This window comes from Lolium rigidum, chromosome 4, assembly GCF_022539505.1.
Source record: "Lolium rigidum isolate FL_2022 chromosome 4, APGP_CSIRO_Lrig_0.1, whole genome shotgun sequence".
Classification (NCBI taxonomy): Eukaryota; Viridiplantae; Streptophyta; class Magnoliopsida; order Poales; family Poaceae; genus Lolium; species Lolium rigidum.
In genome coordinates, this window is record NC_061511.1 from 140127979 (window position 1) to 140151519 (window position 23541).

At 45.7% G+C, this 23541-nt stretch overlaps 4 protein-coding genes across 5 annotated transcripts; 3 read left to right on the top strand and 1 right to left on the bottom strand.

The window, feature by feature from the left end:
* Positions 1–8941: 8941 nt before the first annotated feature.
* Positions 8942–12378, top strand: LOC124708510 (E3 ubiquitin-protein ligase AIRP2-like). The gene is made up of 5 exons (XM_047240195.1): positions 8942–9054; positions 9541–9691; positions 9792–9858; positions 9971–10205; positions 11892–12378. Exons 1-5 carry the CDS (start codon positions 8990–8992, stop codon positions 12100–12102), a joined length of 729 nt encoding a protein of 242 aa, XP_047096151.1. The 5' UTR covers positions 8942–8989; the 3' UTR covers positions 12103–12378.
* A 402-nt stretch (positions 12379–12780) lies between these two features.
* On the bottom strand, positions 12781–13402 carry LOC124647566 (uncharacterized N-acetyltransferase YvbK-like; the record flags this gene model as incomplete). Its single annotated transcript, XM_047187488.1, has 2 exons — positions 12781–13048; positions 13129–13402. Coding segments are annotated over 2 exons (495 nt in total), but the record flags the coding sequence as incomplete, so codon positions are not given.
* A 190-nt stretch (positions 13403–13592) lies between these two features.
* On the top strand, positions 13593–17361 carry LOC124708473. Of its 2 annotated transcripts, none has more exons than XM_047240162.1 (5): positions 13593–13731; positions 13989–14344; positions 14699–14794; positions 16491–16550; positions 16791–17361. In XM_047240162.1, the coding sequence occupies exons 1-5, from the start codon at positions 13608–13610 to the stop codon at positions 17016–17018; spliced, it is 864 nt and encodes a 287-aa protein (XP_047096118.1). In that variant the 5' UTR covers positions 13593–13607; the 3' UTR covers positions 17019–17361. The 2 variants fall into 2 exon arrangements, with proteins under 2 accessions (XP_047096118.1, XP_047096119.1); XM_047240163.1 differs by having other exon boundaries at positions 13992–14344.
* A 2510-nt stretch (positions 17362–19871) lies between these two features.
* On the top strand, positions 19872–22696 carry LOC124705819. The gene is made up of 4 exons (XM_047237509.1): positions 19872–21538; positions 21823–22047; positions 22157–22276; positions 22366–22696. The coding sequence occupies exons 1-4, from the start codon at positions 20408–20410 to the stop codon at positions 22414–22416; spliced, it is 1527 nt and encodes a 508-aa protein (XP_047093465.1). The 5' UTR covers positions 19872–20407; the 3' UTR covers positions 22417–22696.
* The last annotated feature ends 845 nt before the right edge of the window (positions 22697–23541 follow it).

The following is a 23541-nucleotide window of genomic DNA, read 5'->3' on the forward strand; positions in this document are numbered from 1 at the left end:
TGGAGGTGGTCGCGGTGGCTTGGTTGACGTCGGTCATCGAGAGGCAGGATGTCAAGCTCGACCTAATCAAGGCTAGCGTGGCGGCGAAGATGAGGAAGGAGGACCTAGCGATGCTTTTGGTCGACACAAGCGACATGGATGACAACGTCAGGGCGTGGTGAGCGGATCTTGGCCGAGAGGAGAGCTCCATCAGCGCCCCAGGCTAGCAACGCTGCACCACCGGTCTTGGTCGATCGGTTGGAAGGTGTGGTGGGTTGGTTTGGCTCGGTCTGCTCTAATCTGGTCTACCCTGGATTGATCTGGATTCGGCTCCGTTGGATTGGGTCGGTCTAGTTTGGCTTCTCCCTGTTTTTCTCCTTTGTTCTCCCTTTATCCCTTGGTTGGTTCCTTGCTTTTATACCTCCTAGGATGGCCACGATGCCTAGTCCGAGCACCGCCCAAGAGCGTTCCCGGGCTCAATCGGATGGAGCCACGCAGACGAAGGGCAGGTGGGTGGTGCAAGTGGCCAATGGATGGCCACAGGCAGTGTGCCGACGTACTTGATGGTGGCGTGACAACTCGAGCAGCGAGTTGTCACTACTGTCCGCGGCGTAGGCCTCTGCCGGTCCGCGCCATGATGACACGCAGGGGTGCAGACGCCTGATGTCTATGCACGCTTCTATTCCTGTAGACAGTGTTGGGCCTCCAAGAGCAGAGGTTTGTAGAACAGCAGCAAGTTTCCCTTAAGTGAATCACCCAAGGTTTATCGAACTCAGGGAGGTAGAGGTCAAAGATATTCCTCTCAAGCAACCCTAAAATCAAGATACAAGAAGTCTCTTTGTCCCCAACACACCTAATACACTTGTCAGATGTGTAGGTGCACTAGTTCGGCGAAGAGATATTAAAACGCAAGTGGTATAGATGAATATGAGTGGTAATAACAATCTGAAATAAATATGGCAGCAAGTAAACATGCAAGAGAACAAGTAAGTAAGCGGTATTTGCAGTATTGGAAACAAGGCCTAGGGATCATACTTTCACTAGTGGACACTCTCAACATTGATCACATAACCGAATAAATAAATGCTACACTCTCTTGTTGGATAACAAACACCATTCATTGTGTAGGGCTACAAAAGCACACCTCAAGCCGGAGTTAACAAGCTCCACAACTTCATAAAGGAAACACACACGATGCGCACACTGTCATCAGTCACACCGTGGAGAGTGAATCCGGAGTTCATATTAAAGTAACCTCTAGAGTGTATAATAGTGCTACTCCGGATAACTCTCCTAATGGAATCACTAATCGTGTAGTGGCTACAAAAGCTCCGCTCGTAGTTCATCAAGTACTTGACAAACACCACTCATAGGGATATCCACGTCAAATCATAAATCCAAGATAATATATTTATCATAGTGATAGTTAACTTCACAATCTACAAGACATCACAATCATAACCTACGCCAAGTACTACATGATGCACACACTGTCCACTTTACATCATGAAGGAGGAATAGACTACTTTAATAACATCACTAGAGTAACACATAGATGATATTCAACTAGATCACAAAGCTCATGTTCACATAAAGATCGCATGGGAGAGAGAGATGAACCACATAGCTACCGGTACAGCCCTTAGCCTCGATGGAGAACTACTCCCTCCTCATCATAGGAGACAGCAGCGGCGATGAAGATGGCGGTGATGTCGATGGAGATGCCTTCCGGGGGCACTTCCCCGTCCCGGCGGCATGCCGGAACAGAGACTTCTGTCCCCCGAATCTTGGCTTCGCGATGGCGGCGGCTGCGTAACTTTTCTCGTCCCGTGGCTTATTCTCTTAGGGTTTTCGCGACGGAGGCTTTAAGTAGGCGGAAGGGCAGCCTCAGAGGAGACCTGGTGGGGCCACAACATAGGGGGGCGCCCCCCCCCTTGGCCGCGCCGCCTTGTGGGGTGGGGCTCCCCTGGCTCCCCTCTGGTCCCTCTTCGGTGCTCTGGAAGCTTCCGGGAAAAATAAGATACTGGGTGTTGATTTCGTCCAATTCCGAGAATATTTCCTTTGTAGGATTTCTGAAACCAAAAACAGCACAAAACAGGAACTGGCACTTCGGCATCTCGTTAATAGGTTAGTTCCGGAAAATGCATCAAAACATCATAAAGTGTGAACAAAACATGTAGGTATTGTCATAAAACTAGCATGGAACATAAGAAAATATAGATACGTTGGAGACGTATCAAGCATCCCCAAGCTTAGTTCCTACTCGCCCTCGAGTAGGTAAACGATAACAAGGATAATTTCTGAAGTGACATGCTATCATAATCTTGATCAATACTATTGTAAATCATATGAAGTGAATGAAGTGATTCGAAGCAATGGTAAAGACAATGATTAAACAACTGAATCATATAACAAAGACTTTTCATGAATAGTACTTTCAAGACAAGCATCAATAAGACTTGCATAGGAGTTAACTCACAAAGCAACAAATTCTTAGTAGAAAGTTTTGAAGCAACACAAAGGAAGATATAAGTTTCAGCGATTGCTTTCAACTTCAACATGTATATCTCATGGATAATTGTCAACATAAAGCAATATAACAAGTGCAATAGGTAAACATGTAAGAATGAATGCACACAGCTGACACAAGTGTTTGCTTCTAAGATAGAAAGAAGTAGGTAAACTGACTCAACATAAAGTAGAAGAATGGCCCTTCGCAGAGGGAAGCATGGATTACTATTTTTGTGCTAGAGCTTTTATTTTGAAAACATAGAAACAATTTTGTCAACGGTAGTAATAATTCATATGCGTTATGTATAAAAATTCCTATAAGTTGCAAGCCTCATGCATAGAATACTAATAGTGCCCGCACCTTGTCCTAATTAGCTTGGATTAACACGGATTATCATTGCATAACATATGTTTCAACCAAGTGTCACAAAGGGGTACCTCTATGCCGCCTCGTACAAGGGTCTAAGGAGAAAGTTCGCATTGGATTTCTCGCTTTTGATCATTCTCAACTTAGACACCCATACCGGGATAACATAGACAATGAGATAGTGGACTCCTCTTTTAATGCTTAAGCATTTAACAACAGTATAATATTCTCATAAGAGATTGAGGATTTGTGTCCAAACCGAAACTTCCACCATGATTCATGGCTTTAGTTAGCGGCCCAATGTTCTTCTCTAACAATATGCATACTCAAACCATTTGATCATGAAAATCGCCCTTGCTTCAGACAAGACGAACATGCATAGCAACTCACATGGTATTCAACAAAGGTGTAATAGTTGATGGCGTCTCCAAAAACATGGTTACCGCTCAATAAGCAACTTATAAGAGATAAGATACATAGCAACATATTCAATACCACAATAGTTTTTAAGGCTATTTTCCCATGAGCTATATATTGCAAAGACAAAGAATAGAATTTTAAAGGTAGCACTCAAGTAATGTACTTTGGAATGGCAGAGAAATACCATGTAGTAGGTAGGTATGGTGGACACAAATGGCATAGTTTTTGGCTCAAGGATTTGGATGCACGAGAAGTAATCACTCTCAATACAAGGCTTAGGCTAGCAAGGTTGTTTGAAGCAAACACAAGTATGAACCGGTACAGCAAAACTTACATAAGAACATATTGCAAGCATTATAAGACTCTACACTGTCTTCCTTGTTGTTCAAACACCTTAACCGAAAATATCTAGACTTAGAGAGACCAATCATGCAAACCAAATTTTAACAAGCTCTATGTAGTTCTTCATTAATAGGTGCAAAGTACATGATGCAAGAGCTTAAACATGATCTATATAAGCACAACAATTGCCAAGTATCAAATTATTCAAGACATTATACCAATTACCACATGAAGCATTTTCTGTTTCCAACCATATAACAATGAACGAAGCAGTTTCAACCTTCGCCATGAACATTAAAAGTAGCACCAAGAACACATGTGTTCATATGCAACAGCAGAGTGTGTCTCTCTCCCACACAAAGAATGCTAGGATCCGATTTTATTCAAACAAAAACAAAAACAAAAGCAAACAGACGCTCCAAGTAAAGCACATAAGATGTGACGGAATAAAAATATAGTTTCACTAGAGGTGACCTGATAAGTTGTCGATGAAGAAGGGGATGCCTTGGGCATCCCCAAGCTTAGATGCTTGAGTCTTCTTGAAATATGCAGGGATGAACCACGGGGGCATCCCCAAGCTTAGACTTTTCACTCTTCTTGATCATAGTATATCATCCTCCTCTCTTGACCCTTGAAAACTTCCTCCACACCAAACTCAAAACAAACTCATTAGAGGGTTAGTGCATAATCAAAAATTCACATGTTCAGAGGTAACACAATCATTCTTAACACTTCTGGACATTGCCCAAAGCTACTGGAAGTTAATGGAACAAAGAAATCCATTCAACATAGCAAAAGAGGCAATGCGAAATAAAAGGCAGAATCTGTCAAAACAGAACAGTCCGTAAATACGAATTTTTCTGGGGCACTTAACTTGCTCAGATGAAAAAGCTCAAATTGAATGAAAGTTGCGTACGTATCTGAGGATCACGCACGTAAATTGGCAGATTTTTCTGAGTTACCTACAGACGGGGCTGCCCAATTTCGTAACAGTAAGAAATCTGTTTCTGCGCAGTAATCCAAATCTAGTATCAACATTGCTATCAAAGACTTTACTTGGCACAACAATGCAATAAAATAAAGATAAGGAGAGGTTGCTACAGTAGTAACAACTTCCAAGACACAACAAAACAGTAGCAAAATAAACACATGGGTTATCTCCCAAGAAGTTCTTTCTTTATAGCCATTAAGATGGGCTCAGTGATTTTAATGATGCTCACATAAGGATGAGAGTTGAAGCAAAGAGAGCATCAAGAAGCAAATTCAAAACGCATTTAAGCCTAACCCACTTCCTATAAAAAGGAATCTTGTACGCAAATAAATTCATGAAGAGCAAAGTGACAAGCATAGGAAGATAAAACAAGAGTAACTTCAAGATTCTCAACACAAAGAGGGGAAACTTAATATTATTAAGATGCATATAACCATGTTTCCCTCTCTCATAATAACTTTCAAGTAGCATCATGAACAAACTCAACAATATAACTATCACATGAAACATTCTTATCATGAGCTACATGCATAAAATTATTACTCTCCACATAAGCATAGTCATTACTATTAATTGTAGTGGGAGCAAATTCAATAAAATAGCTATCATTATTATTCTCATCACCATAATCATCATATATAGGAGGCATATTGTAATCATAATAACCTTTATCCTCCATAGTAGGTGGCACCAAAATACCACTATCATTATAATCATCATAAATGGGAGGTAAAGTATCATCAAAGAAAATTTTCTCCTCAAAACTTGGGGGACTAAAAATATCATGCTCATCAAAACCAGCTTCCCCAAGCTTAGAATTTTCCATAGCATTAGCAACAATGGTGTTCAAAGCATTCATACTAATAACATTCCCATTAGCATGCATATAAAGTTCCATGGGTTTTTTAATTCTCTCTTCAAACACATCATGTCCTAATTCAAGATAAAGTTCATAAAGATCTCTCATTTTGTTGTTGTTTTCCATTAAGCCTAACTAGTGAAAACAAGAAACAAAAAGATATAATTGCAGTAGTCTAAAGGAGATACCTTCGAGCACTCACACACCGGCAACGATGCTAGGAAATAGCTTAGTAGTCGGAGGATGTGAATACCTTTACCTTACCTCCCGCAACGGCGCCGTAAAATAGCTTGATGTCTACGCACGCTTCTATTCCCGTAGACGGTGTTGGGCCTCCAAGAGCGAGAGGTTTGTAGAACAAGAACAAGTTTCCCTTAAGTGAATCACCCAAGGTTTATCGAACTCGGGGAGGTAGAGGTCAAAGATATTCCTCTCAAGCAACCCTGCAATCAAGATACAAGAAGTCTCTTGTGTCCCCAACACACCTAATACACTTGTCAGATGTATAGGTGCACTAGTTCGGCGAAGAGATATTAAAACGCAGGTGGTATAGATGAATATGAGTGGTAATAACAATCTGAAATAAATATGGCAGCAAGTAAACATGTAGTAGAACAGTAAGTAAGCGGTGTTTGCAGTATTGGAAACAAGGCCTAGGGATCATACTTTCACTAGTGGACACTCTCAATATTGATCACATAACTGAATAAATAAATGGTACACTCTCTTGTTGGATAACAAACACCATTCATTGTGTAGGGCTACAAAAGCACACCTCAAGCCGGAGTTAACAAGCTCCACAACTTCATAAAGGAAACACACACGATGCGCACACCGTCACCGTCACACCGTGGAGAGTGAATCCGGAGTTCATATTAAAGTAACCTCTAGAGTGTATAATAGTGCTACTCGGATAACTCTCCTAATGGAATCACTAATCGTGTAGTGGCTACAAAAGCTCCGCTCGCAGTTCATCAAGTACTTGACAAACACCACTCATAGGGATATCCACGTCAAATCATAAATCCAAGATAATATATTTATCATAGTGATAGTTAACTTCACAATCTACAAGAGATCACAATCATAACCTATGCCAAGTACTACATGATGCACACACTGTCCATTTTACATCATGAAGGAGGAATAGACTACTTTAATAACATCACTAGAGTAACACATAGATGATATTCAACTAGATCACAAAGATCATATTCACATAAAGATCGCATGGGAGAGAGAGAGATGAACCACATAGCTACCGGTACAACCCTTAGCCTCGATGGAGAACTACTCCCTCCTCATCATAGGAGACAACAACGGCGATGAAGATGGCGGTGATGTCGATGGAGATGCCTTCCGGGGGCACTTCCCCGTCCCGGCGGCGTGCCGGAACAGAGACTTCTGTCCCCCGAATCTTGGCTTCGCGATGGCGGCGGCTGCGTAACTTTTCTCGTCCCGTGGCTTATTCTCTTAGGGTTTTCGCGACGGAGGCTTTAAGTAGGCGGAAGGGTAGCCTCGGAGGAGACCTGGTGGGGCCACACCATAGGGGGGCGCGCCCCCCTTGGTCGCGCCGCCTTGTGGGGTGGGGCCCCCTGGCTCCCCTCTGGTCCCTCTTCGGTGCTCTGGAAGCTTCCGGGAAAAATAAGATACTGGGCGTTGATTTCGTCCAATTCCGAGAATATTTTCTTTGTAGGATTTCTGAAACCAAAAACAGCACAAAACAGGAACTGGCACTTCAGCATCTCGTTAATAGGTTAGTTCCAGAAAATGCATCAAAACATCATAAAGTGTGAACAAAACATGTAGGTATTGTCATAAAACTAGCATGGAACATAAGAAATTATAGATACGTTGGAGACGTATCAACGCCTCGCCTGTTTCCCATGCAAGTCCTGACACATCTAGTCAGGCTCAGTTGGCCCCCGCTCCCTGACCGCACCTGGCCAAGGAGAGGCGGTTCCCAAGTCCTTCCCGGACCGGACCACACCTTGGCCTGGCTGCCTCGCTTCTTCGTCCTCAGCCCCTCTTCCGGGGGCAACCCCAGAAGGAGGCCATACAGCTCCTTGCCCAGCTTGTCTTGTTCTCCTTAATTTGTCCATTTGTCTTTGTCCGCCTTCATCCTATAGTGCTTGTCCACCACTGGGTGCCTACGTGAAAGGATAATTCTTAGCGTAGTTACACCTGTTTTACCATGGCACATACCTGGCTTGCTCACTGTGATCGTGAATGGGGCGTCATGGTTTGGAGTCCGCGCGCCGCGACGTAATTGTGGGGACCCTCGATCCCATTACGCCGACAGGCTTCATTGTGCGTTGTCCGTCACATTTGGGGCGTTTGTTTTATGCTTGATAAGAAGGCCGAGGAATTGAGGGACGCGGCGCCGGCCATCGAGAAGTTGCACTCGTCCATCATGGCGTGCATGGTTGACGCTGCGATGCACGCCGCTAAACGGGTATAGCAGGCCGCGCAGATGGAGGTGGTCGCGACGGCTAGGTGGACGTCGGTCATCGAGAGGCAGGACGTCAAGCTCGACCTGATCAAGGCTAGTGTGGCGGCTAAGACGAGGAAGGAGGACCTAGCGATGCTTTTGGTCGAGACAAGCGGCATGGACGACAACGTCACGGCGTGGTGCGCGGATCCTGGCCGAGAGGAGAGCTCCACCGCCGCCCCAGGCCAGCAACGTTGCACCACCAGCGACATCCACTCCATCGGCGACAAAAGAGAACCCACCGGCGACAGAGGCTTCACCGGAGGAGGTGCCTTCTACACTCGTGGATGATCTCGCCATTTGATTTCAGCGGCTATGTAAAGCTGGCCAGCCTGCACTTTTTTTTAGTTTGCTAAACATTGATTTGCAGTGATTTGCGACGAAGGTGATCGTTTAGATTATTTGCTCACTAAGTGATCGGCGACCTATTTAAATTTATATTTGAATTTATTTGGGGGCCGAGGCTGCGAGTGGAGACGAGACTCGTCCGAGTGATAGCGCGGAGCAGGGAAGATTTTGGACGAGGTACATGTAGCGACAGTAGAGGAGGTTAAGCGATAACGATAACACATCAACCTACTCCGTCGTCGGTTCTCTCTCTCTAGTCTGCACCGCGGGCCCGGGTCCGGTGGGAGAGAGAGCGCGACCTGTCCAGCGTCCACCGCGCCGTGGCGCGCTCTCACGCCTCCCGACGCTTCCACGCCCGCCGCGACACACGTGGCGCCGGCCGGGCGCGCCCTCTTCCCTCCCCCCAGTCCGCGCATCCGGCACGCGCGCACACTCGCCCCTGCCTCCCCATTCCTCTTCCTCCCTCCCTCTCCTTCAAAAGACCACTCCTCCTCCACCGCACCCACCCCGCGACCCCGACCCCGACCCCGAATCCCCAATGCGACCGCAGACCTTATCCGCGTAGCCTCCCGGACACCGCGATCCAGCCGGAGATTCGGCGCCCTGTGCCGTTGGAGCTGGTGTCGGTGGTGTGATTTCCCGACCTCCGGGGTTGGATGAGAAGCGCGGCGGCGGAGGAGGATGCGGAAGGCGTACAGGGACTCCCTCAAGGTGCTCGAAGCTGACATCCAGCACGCCAACACCCTGTAAGCACCCCCGATTCCCACGCATCCTCTCCCGATTCCGCCACCCAAATTCGCTTCCTCTCCTCTCTGTCGGTGGGATGGCGCGGCTGCTGGGTGGGTGAACCACGCGTCGGCGCCTCCGGCTCGTGAGGTGGGATTCGGCGTAGGTGTTGGCCCCGGTTGTTCAATTATCATCATTATCCGTGAGCGCACGGGCAGCCGAGTGCTGGTAGATCTCCCAGAGGACGAGAACGCATGTGCTCGCCGCCATGGCATATTAAAACACCCCGCCCCGCCCTGCCCCGCCCTGCCCATGTGTTCCAGCCTTCTAAATCACACTAATAATCCGTTGAACGAAAAAGGGGATGATCGAGAAGGTACTAACTAGCTAGCGCGATCTCACTGAGGGGGCTGGGATCTCTTGACGACTGCTGCAGCTGATCTGTCCAACGAATGATGATGCCAGACGTTCATTTGCTCATGCCTGCTTAACTTCACGTGCTGCAGGGCGACTGAATTTCCCCGGGAGTACGATGGCGCCTGCCTGCAGATGCGGCTCTCTTTTAGCCCCGCCGCTCACATATTCCTCTTCCTCGTGCAGTGGACTGACTGCAGCCTCGCGGGGGCTCTCGGTCTGCTCAGGATACTCATTTACAAGGTTGTTCCGCTAACATCTTCACCTGCATCGTGCCTTTTCTTTTTTGTCTCGTTTCCCCCGCTAAGTTTTGCTGATGAGATTGTAGCTCCTACTTGCGCAGGTCTATGTCGATGGCACAACCACCATGTCGACCCATGAGAGGAAAGCCAGCATCAAAGAATTCTACGGTACATCACGAGTTCCTTGTTAATTTACCTGAGGGTCAAACCGTGGTGCTTATCCATTGCTCAAAACATATCTGCTGTATGTGGCATTTTACTGACCGGAGCTGCTGCGCAGCTGTCATATTCCCGTCCCTGCTGCAACTGCAGAGAGGGATCACCGACATGGAGGACAAGAAGCAGAAGGCCGTGTGCATGGAGAGGTACACAAGGAGAGACGGAGACGAAACCAGCAGCGTATCCGAGGCCGATGCCGAGAGGGAAGACGAATGCGGGATCTGCATGGAGATGAACAGCAAAGTCGTGCTGCCCAACTGCACGCACGCTATGTGCCTCAGATGCTATCAGGACTGGTACGCGCAGATTTCCAGTTTCTGCCCCCACCATGCATTTCGTGTGACCGCATTTAGTGGCGTGTAGCCCTTCCCACTCCCCCCCCACAAACGTTGATAATGTTGGCTTTATAGATAAGGATACGCCTCTATTTGGGCCTTGTTTTACGTATGCTATTGCTATACTTCCTATTCTTCTTCTGTAGAAGCGGTATGTCTCTTGAGAGTAATAAATGGAAGCTGAGCTTTTAACTGACTTATGGAAAGCTTATGCCTCATTTTCAGGTTAATGCACCCAATTTCTATGCTTTTATAGACTGATACACAGTATAGCCCTTGTAAACAGGGCATGATTATGAATGCACAGTAGCTAAACAGAACAGGGATAGTGCTTTATTGATGCATTGATTTTCTATTTATGTTCACTACCACTGGTTTCATCATAACTGATATGACATTACGAATCGGATGTCCAATTTGCAATTGTAGATGCTCTAAAAATGCAGTCGCTGTAAACTTAAAAATATTCTCAACTGTATTCTGTTGTTCTGAACAACCCGACTCCTGCTTTCATCGACCACTGATTGTTAACATAGTATTTCCTGCCTAATCCAGACAGCCTGCCTATATGTAGATATCAGTTAATTGCAGAATATGATAGTGTAGTCTTAGGTTATCCTTACAGTTACTTTAGCTAGCTATTCACTAATTAGACGTGGTGTGGTTCTAGCAAACATTAATAGGGCCATAGTGGATAATAGCAATTCGCTTGTTCAGGTGTATCAACTTTTTAACCATTTCCATGCAGTGTTCCTACAATATCTATGATCTGTCAGCCCATGCACACCTTTTCTGGTAGCATAACTTGGATTTTTCTCTTAGTAGTCTAAAAGTGCAGTAACTGACAACTTCAAAATATATTCTGAATTGTATTATATTGTTCTTTGTTCTGAACAACCCTACTCTACTTTTTGTCGAGCACTGATTGTTCACCTAGTTTTTGGTTCATTTTAGTATGCACCCTGTCTAATCCAGACGGTCTGCTCATATGTAGTTCAATTGATTGCAGGGTATGATAGTGCAGGATTAGGTTATCATAGTTATATTTCACCTGGATTACTATAGGTTTCATCATTCCTGATATGAGTAAAGTTACGAATTGGATGTCCAATTTGCAAGCTGAAAACTTAAAATTCAGCCACTGAAAACTTAAAAATATTCTGATGAATTATGTTGTTCTTTGTTCTGAACAACCAGCCATGCTTCTTTATCGAGCACTGATTGTTAATCTTCAGTGCATACCCTGTCTAATCCAGACAGTATGCATATATGTAGTTCAATTAACTGCAGGATATGGTATTGTAGGCTTAGTCCATGCTTACGTTTACTTTTGCTAGCTATTCACTAGTTAGAGGTGGTATGGGTTCTGTAGATCAACCAAGTTTCATGTGTTGGCCAATACTGATAATGTCATGTTGGATAATGACAATTTGCTTGTTCAGGTGTATCAACTTTCTAACCAATTCCATGCGGTGTTCTGACAACATCTATGATTTGTCTGCTTCCTTGCAGCCCATGCACACCTCTTCAAGTAGCATAACTTGGATTGTTCTTTTATACTCTGTAGCTGCGACGTGGTTATGATCATTACAGCGTCTGTTCGCTGTTCTGAAACAATGCCTTAACAGAAAATATTGTGTGCTGCAGGAACTCAAGATCACAGTCCTGTCCATTCTGCCGGGACAACCTGAAGAAGACTGACCCTGGTGACTTGTGGATCTACGTCGAGGAGCAAGACGTGGTCGACATGGAGACGGTGTCCAGAGAGAACCTCAGAAGGCTGTTCATGTACATAAACAAGCTGCCTCTGATTGTGCCTGATGTCATCTTCAGTGTTTATGATTCCCACATAAAATGAATGGCACTTGTCTGCTTATCAAGGTCCTCAGCCAAGTGCCCTGTTCATTAATCTATGCCCGAAGCCCTCTGATTCCATGCTTATACTGAAGCTCTTCGAAATGCCTGGACTGTCGCGTTTATAGTCGCAAGCCTTCTGTTTGCTTTTTTAGATCTTATTTAGTGCATGCTTTCATGCTTAAGTTAAGCACATCCAGCCAGTTTGTATATATCTGACATTGGTTCTGTTAATAGAGAACTTGAGCTTGCCCCGAATGGAGGCGGTGCTGTTTGCTTTTCTCCCATGTTTCTTCTGGTTGTATAAGCTGCTTTCAGGTCTGATCATTGAAGCCTTATATGCTCCCTGGAATCTTTCAGAGTCCTTATCATTCTTGTATCAAGAGTTTTATGCTGGATAATTATGTTGCTGGTTATTTCTAGTAGCGAAATTGACATAACAACAGTAAGTTATATTACAGAAGTTGCATCAAATCTTGTGATCTCGCTGAGAAAGCTTCTTTTCGTTGTGTCGACCTATAACTGAATTTGCTCTTCAGCTAATAATGTTTCCATTTGGATTGGCAGCAAGTTAAACAACAGTAATCAATAAATACACCATATTGTACTGAGATGCTATAATTCCATACTGATTTAGATTCAGAAAGTATCATTTTGAGCACAACAACAGCAAAATTGCCAAAGTGGACAAGCTGTTTGATGCTCTGATGATCCTGGCCATGATTATTCCTAGAGATCCATGTACATCCGGTAGGCATTCCTCTGCGGCGAGTAGTAGCCCTCGACGGTGGCGTCGACCTGGAACCCGGCCTTCCGGTACAGCGCCACCGCGGCCGTCCTCGCCGGGTCGACGTGGAGGGACACCCGCTGGACCCGCTTCCTCCGGCACCTCTCGACGGCGGCCTGCAGCAGCGCCTCGCCGAGGCCCTGCCTCCGGCAGCTCTCCTTCACTGCATACACACATCAAGAGAGTTCAGACCAAAAGTTCGCGGCGGCGCTCACCAATGGTTTTTTCGACGGGGCGTCTCACCGGCGAGCTTCGTGATGGAGGCACAGAGGGAGGTGGTGCAGGTGTACATGGCGTACCCCGTGACCTCCTCCTCGTCGCCGGCGCCGGCCGTCGAGTAGATCAGGCCGGTGTTCCGGCGCTTGAGCTCGTCGTGGAAGGAGCGCGCCAGCGACTCGTGCTTCGGGAAGATCCTCTTCTCCATCCGCACGATGTCATCGATGACGCGGCCGGCGCGCTCCTGCGAAGGGTCCAGCTCGAGGATCGTCGCGGCGGGCGCGGCCGCCGCCATAGCTCGTGACGAAAGGGGGCGAGCAAGTGCGCGAGCTCCGTTTTGCAGTTTGCCCCCCGCCTCTTCCCGATTATCAGTAGAGTAGACACAGCAGCAAAACGGGAAAATGTCCGTGGAGGGGCCCAAAAGGCAAAAGGAAGCCCAAAACCCCCCCCCTCTGCTTCTTCCTCTGGTGACGGTTTGCGGCGCCGCCGACGAGTAACTCAGCGAGATGGCGAGCTCAGCGCTGAGACGGTCTCTTCCGGCGCGCGGCTTGATCCGCCGTCTCCTCCCTTCCGACCCACCGTCCTCCGCCGCCGCCGCCTCCTCCTCGTTCCGTCGCTCCTTCCAGTCCGGTGAGCACCCGCGCCCCTAACCTCTCCTTTTCCGTGCAGTACTTTCAACACCTCTTGCCGCATACGGAGTCACATCACCCTTTCTCTACCACCGATACAATGAAAGATCGGACCGGGTGGCGGCCGGAGCAGCTAGAGATCTAGGTTTTTCGTGCTCAAATCCATCATTTTGTGATGCCGCATGCGTGTTATTCGGGGAATTGATGATTACAATGTTTCTGCGATTTTTTTTTTTGACGTGCTTGTTTGCTTCGCAGCAGAGGGCGTGGGCGAGAGCGCGGATGCGTTTGAAAACCGGTTGTTTGAGCAGACGGAGCAAGGTGACAATTCGTTCTTTGGGAAGCTCGATGGGACTGGGAACTCCTTCAGAAGACAAGGCGCCGGATCTGGGACGGGTGACTGGGGTCGGCCCGGTGGCAGGGGTTACTCTGAGTTTGGTGACAGGGAGGGCTCTCTGTTTGGTGGGAGCATGGACGATTCCTTGAACGATGGCATGAACGAGAAGTTGGATGACGCGGCCCGCACCTTTCATATGACGGACGAGGTCGAGGAAGATGACTATGATTTCAGGCCAGATGTGAATTACAGGCGAGGCTCGACCTACAATGTCAAGGTAAGAGGGAAATCTGTTCATTACTTCAATTGTTCAAGTACTCGAGAGATCACAACTCCTTTTGCAATCTTGAAGTTCATTTTATCCCATAAAAGTATTTCAGCAAACATGGCTAGATGGTGAGCTAGGTTGTGGTGTTGGTAGCTTCGTATATATCGACACAGTGTAGTACTCTTTTATAGATAGATGTTTGTGAAAACAGAAAATCAACTGTCGCCTAAACAACCGTATACCACAAGAAGATAGTGTTCTATCTCTCTGAATTACATTTTTTCTTTTTACTTGTGCAAGGATGCTATGTACTAGAGTGACACTCTTCTAACACCAGGTTTTATTCAACTCTACTGCATTCAGGATCTTGACCTTACAAGACCTGCAGCCGCAAGGAGCACCCCTAGACCTCAGTTTGAAACAACCACGAAGGATGTTCTAAGGAAAGCCGATTTTAGGGTAAGTACATCTACTTTTGGCAACCTATGTGAACTTGCACAATTTTTGTTTTAAATTTAGTGGTAGATAGATTTTAGTACTTTGCTACTTTGCCAACTTGCAAATTATGGATCTTGCAAGCATGTAAATTTCAGAACTGTTAACTATTATAAATTTAGGTATACAATGAATATGGTAAGCCTGAAACGGCATTTTTATCGTGAATTGAGGAGTAAGTGATAGCAATGAATATAGCGTCACGCCAGTGCTAATTTACCCAAACATCTTGTTACACTACCTAGAGCTGTGAGGTTCATACATTTTCTCTTGATGCTTCCTATCCTTCTATTTGAGTTTAGCAATTATTAACATCAGTATGGTACTATGGTGAACTGACATGCTGCTTGTTACCCTGTTGATTTGAGTTATTTCTTCTAACTTTCTTAGATGATGCCGATATTGAAACACAGTGTGGAAACCAGAAATTGTTGGGATGTTATGTGCGCATGAAACATATTATTGTCCTATTTTTCTTTCTTATTTTCAGAAGTCGCTCCTGTGTTACAACAGAAACCTCTGCCTGCTACAGACTAGTATTGCAACCTCCTGCATTGCATAACAAGATGAAAACTGATATAACCATAATACGAATCAACACAAAGAAGGTAGAAACTTTTCAAGACGAAGAACATATCCATTGGAAAGTTCTGTGAGGTAACAACCCAATCAGCACAAGGCAACAACCTTAAACTAATCAGCACAAAAAGAACTGCAGCAACCTTAACACGAATCTTCTCAAGCACAACAGTGAAGTTGTTCCTCGCCGAGCAAAATAATGAACTTGTTGAATCTTTTGTTCATGTTGCCTAGAGCCTTTCTCATCAAGCTTGTTCACATTGATTTTCTTATCCCAAAATACCTGTTGCTAAAACTTTCTTCAAGTATAGTGACAATGGTTCTGTCCTGCATACATCATGTGCTTGTGAACAGGCATCATCCAAACCTTCTCGTACAAAAACTGCACATACATCAAACATCTACAGGCAGAACTATAAAAGGAACGTGAACCTAGGCATACAGTTGGGATCAGGATAAAATAGAACTTGCGCTCCTGTGAGGCAGCGAGCTGGGTGAGGGGTGACTGAACTCAGGGTGAGGGGATCTCAGAGGAAGACACATGCAAAATTGCACTCCCTTCGTTGCAAAACGCAGGACATATATTAGATTAAGACAAAGTTTTGACCAGCAAATACTCCACTGTTATGTGGTTTATGTGATACTCCCTCCTTGCCAAAATGTAGTGCATATAAGATTTTTCAAAAGTCTAACAATGTCAAGTGACATCAACTTTATGTCTCATATAAATTGAATAGTAATAGTAGATTGATTGTTTGTCACAGCCTTGTCTAACCAATCAAAGTACCACCTTCATCAGAGGGGGACATGAGTATTGGCATTGAATCAACATAAGAGAGTAAGATTTGATAGGGGGAATCTTTTCATTGGAAAAGTGTACCAGTTTGCTCAACTGGTATATGAATTGCTTATCTCTTGGTGCTATGTAACCATTTTTTCCAATTAATTACCTACTGCTAGACAGCTTCTTGCATGTGTACATAGTTTGACCTGCATGATGCATCCCGATATCAGGATATCTTGGGCTATTGCAATTATCTCAAAGATGCAGTTTCTGACCACATGGAATTATTCCTTGCAGAATGTTAGATTCCTCGCCAACTTTCTTACAGAAGCTGGCATTATCATCAAGAGGAATCAGGTAATGATATTTTCCCTGCCTTTATATAGAATAGTAAATTTTTGGGTGAAGACATGTGTTCCTGATGTATGTATTAAAAATTCAGACCATGCTTTCTTAGATTGTTGACAATAATGCATATTGTAGTATTTAGAGCTGAATGACATATCTCTAACAAAGGAGTGTCTGATTTCAAATAGCAACAGCCCTTTGCCGATGATGCTTTTGTTGAGGTGGCTAACATATTGATTGGCTCTGCAGACCAAGATCAGCGCGAAAGCTCAGCGCAAGGTTGCGAGGGAGATCAAAACAGCGCGTGCACTGGGGCTAATGCCTTTCACGACGATGGGCAAGAGGCCATTCATCTTTGGCAGAAGCGTGGAGGAGGACCCTTCAGAGGAGGAATATGGGTATGACTTCGTCGAGCAGAAGGACGCTGGGCCTGAAGATGAAGCTGTTGATGCCGTGCCCGATGTGGAGGCTGCTTAGACGCTCTAGGGCCTTTTGTTTTCTGCAACACCTCCCTTTCTTGTGCTTCCTCTCACTTGGCGCGTACCTGACGCTGCCTTTTGCTTGCTTGGAGAATAGACCAGCTGCACTTCAACTGTAGTAGCATCCAATAAACTGTAGTAGCTTGGAGAGCAGACGAGAGTCCAGGCTGGAGTGCATGTGACTTATATGTATGAGATCTTGCATTTGTCTCTGCGCTGGTAGGTTCAGTTCTCTCTTTGATGATTTTCCCACCTCGATTCCTTGAAGTACTTTGAAGATTCGATTCTTTTTACTACCAGTACCACATAATGAGTATATGCTTTTGCTTATGGTTTCCAAAGGAGATATGCCCCCCTGCTCAATTTGCCTTGTGAATTGTGATGTTGACCTGCGCCAGCACGGCGGTTGGTCATAGCTACCCAGCACCGCCCTTATTTATTTCCATTTTGTTGAGGTTAGGTGCCGTGTCGGTGTGCTGTTGTTGGTTGCACGTCTCAACTCTGAAGTGTCGCTATCAAGTAAATTGGTACCGGAGTAGAGCCTTGTGGCATATTCGATGTAGGCCACAACGTATGGTTTATAATTGAAGGGACAAACGTGTACATTTAAATGCGAAGAGATCCCGACCTTCAAAAGTTCACTGTTTTAACTCCTTCGACCACTTCTCCGACCGGTTTTAAGGGTGAAGCCTGAAAAATTATCGTCGGTGTTACACTCCAAGCAGTAACATTGCATAACTGTAAGAATTGTGGTAGTATTGAAGAGGATTAGAAAATCCACCCATTTTGTTTGACATACTCTATTAACAATATTTGTTTATTTTCTCTGAAATTAACAACGAGTTAGGTGCGGAAATTAACCCTTAGATCTAACCCTAACCCTACCGGAGTAGAGCTTTGCGGTGCTTAAACCTCTCGCATATCGAACTTTCGTTAGATACCCTCGTACGAGAACTTGTTTAGAGAAGAATTTTCCGTGGCCCAACAATTCTTTCATACCAAATTAGCTGCCCGGTGCAACTATCAATGGCTAGGGGGCTAGCGGGGGCTATGCCCCCCCCCCCTCCCTATGCCATTGGCACAACAAGATTTTTTTTGTATAGCTATAAGTGTGATTTTGTAGTGAAACTTAGGCGCAGACGTCTACTTATTGTGATGGAAGTTGCATTTGGTATGGAATATTTGCATGGGAAGAATATTGTCCCCTTCAATCTGCAGAGTGATCACTTGCTGGTCAACCTAAGAGATGCCCAACGCCCTATATGCAAGGTGAGGGTCTCTAATTCTCCGTTTCACCTCCCTCTTTTGTGCATATTTTGCAACGCAGAAAATTATATTAGACGATCCTTACGGCGATTGCACCCCCAAGTGAGGATTAACATTTTCATACCAAATTAGCTGCCCGGTGCAACTATCAATGGCTAGGGGGCTAGCGGGGGCTATGCCCCCCCCCCCTCCCTATGCCATTGGCACAACAAGATTTTTTTTGTATAGCTATAAGTGTGATTTTGTAGTGAAACTTAGGCGCAGACGTCTACTTATTGTGATGGAAGTTGCATTTGGTATGGAATATTTGCATGGGAAGAATATTGTCCCCTTCAATCTGCAGAGTGATCACTTGCTGGTCAACCTAAGAGATGCCCAACGCCCTATATGCAAGGTGAGGGTCTCTAATTCTCCGTTTCACCTCCCTCTTTTGTGCATATTTTGCAACGCATAAAATTATATTAGACGATCTTACGGCGATTGCACCCCCAAGTGAGGATTAACATGTTTGTCCCCTCCCCCCCCCCCTCCCACCCCACCCCAAGTGATTTCGGCACCACCGTAGCTGCTATGGGGATAACAATCGATACACCATAGTTTGACCCAACCCCAGTTCTCTCCTACTAAGTTTGGTTCCTCGCAGTTCTTCCTTTAACACCAATTTGGCCCCTCTGTTGTTTGAGTTTCGCGAATATAACGAGTGAAGTGTTTTGAATCCCCAGTTCTCGTGATCTTGGTATTTCAAAGAAGTTCCAAAATGGTATTTTAAATTTTAGAAAAATCCAAAAATAACTGGGTGGATAATACATATGTTATACTCCCTCCGGTTCATATTAATTGACTCTAATATGGATGTATCTAGACACATTTTAGTTCTAGATACATCCATATTGAAGTCAATTAATATGAATCGGAGTACAATGTTTTGCTAGATAGTACGTTGTGTAGGCTCAATAATAACAAAATCATGGAAAAGGCAAGAAAAAGAACTACTTCGATGTTTTGGCAAACTAAATCAGTTTGCTAAAACGTCTTATATAAGTAAACGAAGAGGATATTTATTCTAGCATCTTTTCTTTCTTTGCAGATCACATGTAAAAAATATATTTCAATGCAAAATTGGCCGCAAATGCTAGGCATATGTACTTGTATGGTTTTCTTCAGTATTTTCAGAGACCTACAAAACATTTCAATTCAATTTTAAAAAAAAACAGGACCATTGGTGTGCTCGTGTGCCAAAAGGTATTTTCGGAATATACTTGTTTTTGAACTGTTCCCGACCGATTCCCTGAGAAGAAAAACATGGTTCGGTTGAACCGGCGATAAAAGTCCTAGTCGATTTCAACCTCGCCTTCTTCCCGTCCATCCAGACACACACGCGCTTCCCCTCAACCTCTCGCTCGCACCTTCCTCCTCTTTCTGTCCACCCTCCGAAGCAAACCAAAATCCAAAGCAAAGCCGCGGCCGGAATCCCCCGCCGCCGGCGACGACCCTCCCCTCCGCTCCTCCGCCGCCGCGTTTCCATCACATGGCCTCGCCGCCCTCGGCGTCATCCTCGCTCTCGCGCGCCTGCCTCCTCCGCTCCTCCTCCCCGACCACCTTGCGCAGCCTCCACCAGCCTCCTCCCCCGCCGCAGCAGCCTCGACCCGTCGTCGTCCTCTGCTAGTAACCCCTCTCTCTATCTCTCTCCACTGCCGCCTCCCCCCGCGCCGATTCGGCGGACGCCGAGGAGGAGGAGTCTAGGGTTTGCTGCTGCTGCCTTCCCGTGTCGGATTTGATGTCTAGGGTTGGCGCGACCGTCGAGGAGTTCGCGCTGCTGGGAAGGTTCCTCACGCTTTCTTCCATTCCCATGGCCGGAAAGATACGAATACGACCGTCCTCTGTACTAGGTTTTATTTGTGTAGTAGTGCTACTAGTTGCAGTCGCTGTTTGTTAAGCTTGCAATCTTAGGGCTCGGAAGGAAGGAAACTAAGATCTCAAGTGTGGGTAGAATTTTCCTTGGTGATTTGGGAGAGGGAAAAGTAGTAGTCTGGAAGATTGGTTTTGGGGATCTGTAAGCCAAAGAGAAGCAGAAAAGAAGGACCTCCTTGCTGTTGCTGGTATTTCAAGGGAATTTCCGCCATGGTGGGGAAGGATCTGGTGCTGCAGCGGAACGGCAACTCAAGGGACATCCGCGAGATCGCCGCCGAGGCCACGCTGCGGGAGGTGCGGCAGAGCGGGCACGCCTACGTGGAGCTGCGGCGCGCGGGCAAGCGCGTCATCTTCTTCTGCACCATCTGCCTCACCGAGTGCTTCAGCGACAACGTGCTCTTCGACCACCTCAGGGGGAACCTGCACGCGCGGCGCTACGCCGAGGCCAAGCTCACGCTGTTCGGGCCCATGCCGTGGCCGTTCAACGACGGCGTGCTCTTCTTCAGCAACGCGCGCGAGGACGGCCCGCTCGTGCTGGACTCGAGCTCGCGGAACGACGGGGACCTTGCTCTGGTTCTCCATCCCGAGTTCTCCGGGACTGACGCTGAGGTGACGTCCAGGCTGAGAGACGGTTCAAGCTCCCGTAATGGTGCAGGTGGTGCACACAGTGGAGCGAATGGGTGTCCGAATGGTCGAACTGCTGCGGTAGCTGAAGATGATGCTCAGCTTGTTATTCCTAGTGTATTGGTAAAGGATGTTGTTCTGAACTTGCCCGCGCGTCTCCTTGGACATGGAAACATTGCATACAAGATCGCCGAAGCTAGCGATGGCCGCAAGAAGATTAGCAAGATCTGGTGTGCTTGGGGAGGACCAGAAGCCCCACATGATGGCTCTAACGGGTCTAACATCTACGAGCAATCTGGTTTTGCCGTAGTCAACTTCTCTTATGCGTATGAGCTGGGAAGGAAGTGGCCTTCTGATGATCAGGACCTTTCTATCTCCGCTGGATCTTTCTTTGTGATTGATGATGCGGGGCATCGTGGAAAGCGAAGGAAGAAGTCCTTTTCTGATCAAGAAGCGTCTTCAGAAGAGTCGAATGGCCAGACAAACGGCACAAGTCAAGCTATCGTGGCTGGTTCCTCAAAAGGTACCTCATGCAATCTGGAAGTCAGCCCCTTATCCAGCAAGTCTATGAGGAGAGAGCTGAGGAAGCAGAAGCGGCTTGCTGCCGAGAAAGTCTGTGATATCTGTGGGCGGGCAATGCTTCCTGGAAAGGATGTCGCTACCTTGCTGAACTGCAGTACAGGAAACCTAGCTTGCAGCAGTAGAAACTCGAGCGGGGTTAGTAATTCCAAACACTGTTTATCAATTATTTTCTTGAAGGCAACCTGAGCCATACTTGCTTTCCTTTACACAGAAAAACAGAAACAGAATACAATTAGAAAGTTAGATCTTCTAAAGTTTATTGTGAGTAGAGAACTAGAGAATAGAGATTCCTTTGTCCAATAAGACAAAGATCTTACAAACATATCTTTATTTTTTCTTAAAGAAATAAAACAAGAGAATTCTGTCTTTATATTCCAAGTCTTCTGCTGTGACTACTAGGCTAAACATGAGTTTTGTAGGCTTTTCATCTATTTCACACTTCATGCCTATTGCACTGGACTATTCTGTGCCAATATGAGGTTCTGGCTGATCAAATTGCAAAGAAGGGGAAGAGCAAGCGAGGCAGAAAGGCCAAAACAGCGCCAAAGAGCAAAATAGAATCCATCCTTTGCCCAGAATGTCAGGGTACAGGAATTCATGTCGAGGGAGAAGAGCTTGAAAAGCCAACTATTTCTTTATCTGAGGTGTGGAGGAGCACATGATCCCCTGCCTACACTTTCTTCCATCTAACTTGTTTTGTCTCTACATTTTGTGTGAATGAAACACTCTTGAAAACTGGATTCGTTTTGGCAGATGTTCCGGTACAAGCTGAAATCCATTGAAGCACATAAGGCGTGGATGAAGAGCCCTGAGGTGCTCAAGAACTGTTCCACTGGTCTTCATTTCCCTTCCGAACATCTGGAGGACTCCCAGGTATCTTCAGTTACACAGATTCCTATATTTCTTAATGAGACTTGTTCCTGTCCAAACTGACTGTGGCCGCATATCATCCTTTGTTACAGGAGCAGGTGATGCCGCTGAACTCACTTCCTTTCTTTGGAGCTGACTTATAGAGGTCCATAATCTCATGGACCGGGCCACGCCTACGCCAGAAACAAGTTCAAAGCTATATCTTATGCCAGAGTTGTAAATCTACTACTGTAGAACAGCTGTAAATAAGCATGCCTGACTAAACTGGAAACAGATGCTGACATTTATTTGCCTGTTCTGTAATCGTACTGTACGTATTTCCGTTAAGTTTACCTGTCTGTCCACAGTTGCAACCCAGCAAAACTGTGATAGACTGTTTTGTAGTAACCATATATATACACGCGCACGCTGTTTATTTTGCAATTTCTGCTGCATCTCTTTGTTTTGTTCCACTCTTTAAGTTTGTTATTGTCACTGCTGGGTGACTGGTGATTCCTTGCAGTGGCGGGGCAGCAATTCGGTTTCTCATCTTATCTCCGTGTTTGCTTTGTTTGATTCTACTTGTTATGTTGAGAGCAGCAATTCTGTTTCTCATCTTATCTCCGTGTTTGCTTTGTTTGTTTATACTTTGTTATGTTGAGAGCGTAGCGCAGAGGACAAAGTCTGTTGCGTTTCAGGAGAAAAGAAGGAGTGATTCAGGAATGATTTTGTTCGTGGCGGATTGGTTCGCTTAAGCAATGATGAACTGAAACCGGTCAGCGTGATGCTAATCTAAGCTTGTTGTGTATACAGTTGTTGTTTACATCAAGGCTTATTGTTCTTCACTTCTTTGTACTTCCTCCAATTCATATTACTTGATACTAAAATAGATATATCTATTAATTCCATTTTAGCATCAAATAATATGGATTGGAGGGAGTATATTAAAGACACATATCAGTCTTACACTCTAACCAGTTTATCTCTTTCAGAGAAGAGATGTTTCCCCATGTAGCATTCGTAAGCATAGGTCGCCGTGTAAGTTCTTACCAGTTATCTCTTCAGCAAAGAGATGTTTCCCCGTGTACTATTCGCAAGCATATGTTGAGAGACATCACTGTGTAAACTCTCCCTTGTAATATCCACCATATATTTTCAGAGGAAGAATAAGCAAACGAGATAAAGGAGAAAGGGCAGACACAAAAGAAAAGTAGGCGAGATTGCTGGTACGACATGGATCTCAGCGAGAAAATGGTGTCATCAGGAAGCCGCCGCTTACAGCAGCGGCC

Bases quoted from the DNA above. Each gene is read 5' to 3' on its own strand.
- LOC124705819 (XM_047237509.1), top strand. From the start codon at position 20,408: ATGGTGGGGAAGGATCTGGTGCTGCAGCGGAACGGCAACTCAAGGGAC. The intron at 22,048-22,156 runs GTGTGGAGGAGC...TCGTTTTGGCAG, and splicing joins CAACTATTTCTTTATCTGAG to ATGTTCCGGTACAAGCTGAA. The intron at 22,277-22,365 runs GTATCTTCAGTT...CCTTTGTTACAG, and splicing joins AACATCTGGAGGACTCCCAG to GAGCAGGTGATGCCGCTGAA.
- LOC124708510 (XM_047240195.1), top strand. From the start codon at position 8,990: ATGCGGAAGGCGTACAGGGACTCCCTCAAGGTGCTCGAAGCTGACATC. The intron at 9,055-9,540 runs GTAAGCACCCCC...CACGTGCTGCAG, and splicing joins ATCCAGCACGCCAACACCCT to GGCGACTGAATTTCCCCGGG. The intron at 9,859-9,970 runs GTACATCACGAG...GCTGCTGCGCAG, and splicing joins CAGCATCAAAGAATTCTACG to CTGTCATATTCCCGTCCCTG.
- LOC124708473 (XM_047240162.1), top strand. From the start codon at position 13,608: ATGGCGAGCTCAGCGCTGAGACGGTCTCTTCCGGCGCGCGGCTTGATC. The intron at 13,732-13,988 runs GTGAGCACCCGC...TTTGCTTCGCAG, and splicing joins CCGTCGCTCCTTCCAGTCCG to CAGAGGGCGTGGGCGAGAGC. The intron at 14,795-16,490 runs GTAAGTACATCT...TATTCCTTGCAG, and splicing joins TAAGGAAAGCCGATTTTAGG to AATGTTAGATTCCTCGCCAA.